Below are 6,683 nucleotides of genomic sequence, written 5' to 3'. Positions count from 1 at the left end.
ACAGGTGTTCAGGGAGATGGCAGAAAAATACGAGGAATTCCATCTTTACGGTTCTCAAGGGATCCATCCTAATATTTCTTTTCTCACTCACCTCAGCCATTCCTCTCTGGTGTGCTGTTTGCTAAATTAGCCTCCCAAAGTACAGAGAACTAACTGGGGAGCAGGCCAAGAGTTTCTCACTCTTCTGCCTGTCCTAGCTACCCCTATTCCCACTCCCAGCCCACCCTCCACCCTAGGAGGCTCACCAGGAGGTGCCCTCCTAGATGGCTAAAGTTTACAGTCTTCTGAACACCCCCCAAAGGGGTGGGGATAAAGAAAGAGCCAGAGTTCTGTTCTTGAGCTTACCACAATGATGTGACTGTCAGAGCGGCCTTACCCAAATCAGATTTGAGAGTCCTAGGACAAGTCCCCTTTGGCACCTCTCTCCTTCATCCAGTGTGTGAAAGCCACCATTAAAGATACATTCCTTGGATCATCACTGGGATGAATAGCAGACTAGATTACATGAATAAGATCATTAGACCCTGGCAGTAGGGAAGAGACAGTTTTGGAGGACTGGGAATGGCAAAGGGAAGCTTGGAACAGGAAGGGGGGAAATGAGATAAATACTGATCCCACAGTTTTGCCAAGGGCTGGTCCTGACCACAGTGCCCCCAGAGGAGTGGCCCCACAAGAAGAGAAGCAAAATTAAAGTGCCCCCTTGTCTCCATTCTTTCTCTTCCAGGCTCACTGGAGCTGCAACTCTGCTACATCATACCTAGACCCTAAAAGGAGCCAAGGGAAGGCCCCTTGTCCTTCCAGGGACCTGAAGTGCTTTCATGAATGGACATCTTATAAGTCAGGTATGTGGGAATTCAGTGAATCTGTACTGAAATCCAGTCATCCATGGCCACCCTGATCCTCCCCAGGGCTCTAAGAGCATCTGGCAGTAGGGGTGGGATGTGACTTGAGAAGTTGTGGGACGTTCAGGAAGCCTCTCCCCCAAGCATCTTCCCCCACGTGCATAAACATTTCCAGATAGCTCTCCTTCCAGATTCCCCTGAAATTCACAACTCAAAAGTCTTTCCTTGGGTTTCACCTTTACATGGCCCTGAGTGGTCTATTACAAAGTGTGAATATCCTAGAGGGGGAGTCATCTGAAGCAATGATTAAGCCCTGAAGCTCCTATATGATTTAGCTGCTTGCATTTTTCTCTGACTTCTAGGGCACTGTGACAGAAACAATATGAATGTACTTAACACTAGTGAACTATATACTTTTTAAAAGTGGAAATTATAACTCAATAAAGTTATTATTTATTTTTTAAAGGTTAAAAAAAAGTGGCTAAGATGGTGAATTTTATGTTATATATAGTTTATCACAATTTTTAAAAAAAATGTATCTGAACTATCCCCGTTGCTCTGACTACACTCTCTTCAGAGGAAGAGGCTCAGGTCACAGCTTTTACCAAGACCCTGTCCCCCTCAGAACACAGCTGATGAGACTCACAGATGCAGAGAACAAACTAGTGGTTACCAGTGGGGAGAGGGGAGGGGGGAGGGGCAAGATAGGGGTAGGAGGGAAAAATGGGGTTATTATGGGATTATATGAATCATGTGTGTGAAACTTCTGAAAATTGTAAAGCACTATAAAATTTAAAGAATCTTTCATTCAAGTGAAAAAAAAATCACATCTGATGAGGGACTGGTGGGGTCACCTGGTCCCATGCTCTGAGATCTAGCAGAGAAAAAAAGACTTGCCTTAATCACATTATTTGTCCTCCTGGATAGGCTGTAGTGTAGGTTAAGTAACAAAAGGGACTGAAAAGTGACTTTCCAACCAACTTCTTCTCAGAAGCCATTCTGATGGGTGGTTCAAGTTCACCTAGGCTTCGCTATTGACCAATCTAAGCGATTCACTGTTGGGGGTCCTCGTTCATGCTCCTTCACTGAACATTCTAGATTGCCCTTCCTCCTACCTCCCTCATGAAGCCCACAGCCTGTGATTCTTTCCCTTCATTCTCTTCTCTTATGCCCTTTCTCGACCTCTGACCTGTGTCTTCAAAGTCTAGACATCAGTCCTGGTAGAGCCGTGAAAGTACAGCATGTATTGTCTTTTTTTTAAAGGGGCACTTGCAAGCCTACAGGTAAAGGGGAGTAGAGTAGGGTGGTGAGACAGTTATGCACGGATTCCTAGTCATCCAAGATTCCGAGAATGAGGGGAAAAGGCTCAGAAAGCTGGGAGCTAGTGGCCAAGTCACTGCAATCCTCCTTGAACAATAAGAGTAGACTATGCAGTAGAGAATTTTCTCTTCCCCACTTTCCCCACACCGCTGCCCAAGGGCACTCCCCCAAGGAAGGAAAAGCAAAATATAAACGTAACACCTTATACTTCTATAGCTGCTGTGCTTCTCCTTTCCCGTATGTTATCTCACTTGATGCTCAGATTCCCACAGCTGTGGAGACAGGCCCAGAGAGGTTAAGCAGCTCACCCTGAGAAACAAAGCTCGTTAAGTGGCAAAGCCAGGGCTGGACCCCAGTTCTCCTGATTCTCGTCCTGTGCTGTCTCCACGACACCACAGTGCACTTGCTTTAGCCATCAGGCAAGACTGTTTGGAAAGCAGCCCAGTCCCTTTCCTCTTTGTTGATACAAATCATGTGCAGATCTTTGGTTTCTAAAGGAGGTGGCAAATTGAAAAGAAGATGGTAACTACAAACAAATGAAAGACCCCATTTAAATCCCTCTAGAAAAGTGAATCGACAACACAGAATTATGTCTGTAGTCGGAGAAAAGCTTCTGTTTATTTTTGCACTGTCGATGGGCACTTCCAGACATTGGAACTCAAAGCATCTCCTAGCCCCACTTGGTTGAAAGCCTCAAGTTACAAGTAAGGAAGCATGGGTCTTCTTCATTATTATCATGGAGCAAAGATCTTAACCTGAACTGAAACGGGACCTGCTTACACAGAAGAAATAGATTGCTGGGGGAGAGGTTTGAAAAAATTCACTCTCTTTGATTAGAATCACATTAAGGAGATGGCTAAAAATTTCCCGGTTTGTACAGTCAGCTCGTGCTGTTCAGGGACGCATTATTAAAACCACAGATCCCTAGTTTTTCTTTCTTCTCTCTCTTACCAACTGCAGTGATCGCTTCAATGCTGTTGACACCCCCACTGGTTAGTAGAGAGTCGAGTGTCCAAACTTCATTATCTGGGACACAGTTACAACCCTGAAAGTGTTTGGGGAAAGTGACTGGGCAGTCAAGCAAATCGCTCTCCCCAGGCCAGCTCACTTTTCCCACTAGGAAAACTCCGTGGCTACTCTCACCACATCTGCTTAATGAGAACCCTCATCATCATAAAAAGGTTAAAATGTGTTTAAAAGCAGGAATAGTTTGGCAATGGGATTTGTTTCCCACAGCTGGCACATTCATCCTTATTATGGATATTATCCCAACTGCTCCCAGCAGTTTTTGGGCAATATATAGTTTTTAATGTCTATGAAAAATAGTACAGATGTTTACAAAATTTCAACACCTAAAGCAGTGATGATGCTTCATTACCAAGCAACCTTGTGTCCCCAGTTATGCCAGTTCAATGAGGGACATTGCTGCACCTGAAATACAAGGCTGAGGACTGCCCACCCCACACACATGACCCTGGCATGGCTGGGTATCTGTGCCCTCCCTCCGCATCCCACTCAGGCCTCCCCGCCTGGCCCTGAGATGGCTCTCACAGCATCACCTCTCTTCGTCTCATTATCTTGGACCACTGCCCGATCCCTGGACCCCACCTGCAAGGAGAGGGGGCGACCTTAGGGCTGGAACTAGGACTGGAGAGGAGCCAATGGGGCAAGGCCAGTATATCTTCAAGGAGTGAATCCTGGGAATGAAAGTAAGTTCATTTAACTTATTAATAGCTCCAGTAAAATACCACATGGGCTACAAGGTCAAAACCAATGTCTTGAATGAGGCTTGTGTATTATCAGTGTATTTAAGTAACCCATAATATCTTTGTCCTGCTACAACTGAGAAACCAGCTGTCTTGAAGCAAGTTGGCTTAATGCTAGGAGGTGATTTTAAGTGTGTTTGATGAGGCCCAAACCGCCACCATCAGGTATAAGCATTTAAGCCCTAAGCAGGCAAGTTTCTGATGACCTTCAGAGAAGAATAAATCAATAAGCATGCACCTCTAACTTTATCCATCATTGGTTAAGATAGCTTAGTTCAAGCATCTCCTCCCTGACTTAAAATTTACACTCTTTGGTGGCTTTTTCTCTTTCAATAAGCCACTTCTTTGAGAAAGTTATGAAGGTGACTTCTAAAAATTAACTTTGATAATAGCTAATAGTGATGGGTATGAGACGTTATTTTAAAGTGTATCCCAAAAAACTGCAGAAAGAAAGTGGGAAATCCTTATTCAGCATTATATTTGAAACTGCTTCAGAATTAAGGGAAAAGAAGCCGAGAAGTAATAAAGCAGTTATAACTTAGAAACACTTGAAAAAACAACCCATTTAGCCATATATAAACCTTTTCTTCACCCACTATGATATCTATTGCACTGGAACTGGATATATAGATATAGGTATAAAAACAACCCAACTCCCAAATCTAAACATCATTTCCAAAAGCAAAAAGGGTTCCTTCTCTATATAGTACTGGGTCTCAAGGCTGGGATCTTTGAGAAGAGTCTTAGGTTATTGTTTAAACAACCTTTATTACCTGCCTCTGCCAGTCCCCAGGTTACAGAGCGGGAGACGACTGAGCCTCATGTTCCATGGATGAAGCAGACAGCTGCCGTAACAACTGAATCTATACAGGAGAGGCATTGGGAAGTACTGGGATGATACCGCCAGCAATGTTTACCCATGGCAGAAGATGGCAAAGCTACTCAAAATTAGGCAAGTTACCTTCAGGATGACACCTGGATGCCAGAAAACCATACAGTTGGGGGTCATAGATCTTCCCCTTCCCTTGAGGCCCCCTCCCCCACCCAGCCCCCATTAAGTCCATTCTATGCCACAGACTGGTCCTAGTGTCCTGCTAGCTCCCTGCTGAAGGAGGAGGAGGGTTAAAGATGTCTGAGGTCTCTTCATTTTCTTTGTCTCTGTCCCTAAGGCAACAGGAAGCTGGAGCTTGCCCCAGCCGGCCTGGCAGTGATGGCAAGCCCCGTTGGCTCTGCAGAGTGAGCAGTCCCTGGCAGTCCCCGGAGCAGCTGCCAGTTAGACGGCCCAGAGTTCAGACAGACCTCATGGCTTCAGTTCAATGCCAAGTGTTGGACGTGTTGGATTCAGTTCCCAGAGGGCTGGAGGGTGGTGTCAGGGCTGTCTGAAGACAAGAGAGCAGAGGCAGTTTAGTGCAGTGGGATGTGTGGGGTGGGGGCGGGGATCTGGGGTTGGGGGGAGAGGAGGGAGAGGCTGGCCGGGAGGGGGTAGGGTGGTGCTTCTTCCAGGGCCTTCCAGACAAGGTCTCCAGGCCTCTCCACGTTGTCTGGGCCTCAGGTGAGGAGAACCCTGGAAGGGGAGGAGAGGAAAAGGCGGCAAGGCAGGTGGGTGCCGCGCCCAGGGATGCGCGAGCTGAGGAGGGCGCGGGCGAGCCAGCGAGCTGGGGCGGCGGTCCTAGACCCCCTCGGTGGCCCGGGCGAGGGCCGGGGCGGGCAGCCCGGCGGGGGCGAGCTGGCGGCGGCCCTCGGCGGGCGAGCCGGCGGCGGTCTCGGCGGCGGCCTCGGCGGCGGCGGCGGCGGCCGGGGCACCTCCCGGGAGCCACTCGTGCTGGGCGCAAGCCTGGGCCGGCTCGTCCTTGGCCTCGACGAGCTTGCGGGAGCGGGTGTAGGCCAGGATGAGGCCCCCGGCCAGGCAGGCGTAGAAGATCATGATGAGCAGGATGTAGAGATAGGCGTCGTCGCCCTTGGCGCTGGTCACCTCGCGGCCCACGAAGGGGTCGGGCACGACCCCCATGCCCATGCTCGGGCCGGCGCCGGCGCCCAGGCCGCTGGCGTTGCCCCGGTGGTGCAGCTCGAGCAGCAGGCGGCTCAGCAGGGTCCGCAGCCGCTGGCTCTCGCTGCAGTTCATGGCTGTCGGGGAGTGACACGGCGGCTCCAGATCGCTGCTGACCTTGCCCCCGGGCCGGGCCGAGGGGCTGCGGGCGAGCGGCGGCGGCGGCACCCGGCTCCCGGGCAGGCGGCGCAGTGGCTGGGGGGCCCCGCCGGCCGGGCCTCCTTATCCCCTCACCCCCGCGCCTCCGCCCCTTCCCCACCACGCCCCCTCGGCCCAAGGCCGCCTCTTCCCAGGCTCCGGCTGTCTCGCCGCCCCGGGGAAAGGGGACAGCTGGTGGGGGGAGGAGAAGGGGACGAGGGAGGGGGCGAGGCCGGGAGAGGGGCGGCGGGGGCGGGGGCGCGGAATGCGCGGGGCCCGGGGCGGCAGAGGCTGGCGGGCCGGCTCGCTGGGGCCAAGCGGGGACCCCGGGCTGCGGAAAGGAATTCCTTCCCAGCTCTGGCCACCTGCCCCGCAGGCCCAGCTTTGGTCCAGACACAGCATCTGACCCCCCAAGGCGGGCCCTGCGCCGGGGTTCCATCAGCTCTCAGGAAACGTGGCAGCCGAGATCGCTGGTCCACATCTCAGGGCGGGTGATAACTCGCATAGACAAGAACCCTGCCTGGCCTATCTTTCCAGCCCTCATTGCTTCCCCTGGACGGTGGTGAGCAT

The 6,683-nt window shown here is 51.0% G+C and overlaps 1 protein-coding gene across 1 annotated transcript; it reads right to left on the bottom strand.

The window, feature by feature from the left end:
- Positions 1-5,597: 5,597 nt before the first annotated feature.
- Positions 5,598-6,050, bottom strand: KCNE5 (potassium voltage-gated channel subfamily E regulatory subunit 5). The gene has a single exon (XM_057717343.1). It carries the CDS (start codon positions 6,048-6,050, stop codon positions 5,598-5,600), a length of 453 nt encoding a protein of 150 aa, XP_057573326.1.
- Positions 6,051-6,683: the final 633 nt, after the last annotated feature.

Source organism: Hippopotamus amphibius, chromosome X (assembly GCF_030028045.1).
Source record: "Hippopotamus amphibius kiboko isolate mHipAmp2 chromosome X, mHipAmp2.hap2, whole genome shotgun sequence".
NCBI classification, from domain to species: Eukaryota; Metazoa; Chordata; class Mammalia; order Artiodactyla; family Hippopotamidae; genus Hippopotamus; species Hippopotamus amphibius.
Note: the sequence above shows the minus strand (reverse complement) of the source record. Positions and strands in the feature narration are given on the sequence as shown.

Excerpts from the sequence above, each read along its gene's own strand:
- KCNE5 (XM_057717343.1), bottom strand. The coding sequence starts at position 6,050 with ATGAACTGCAGCGAGAGCCAGCGGCTGCGGACCCTGCTGAGCCGCCTG.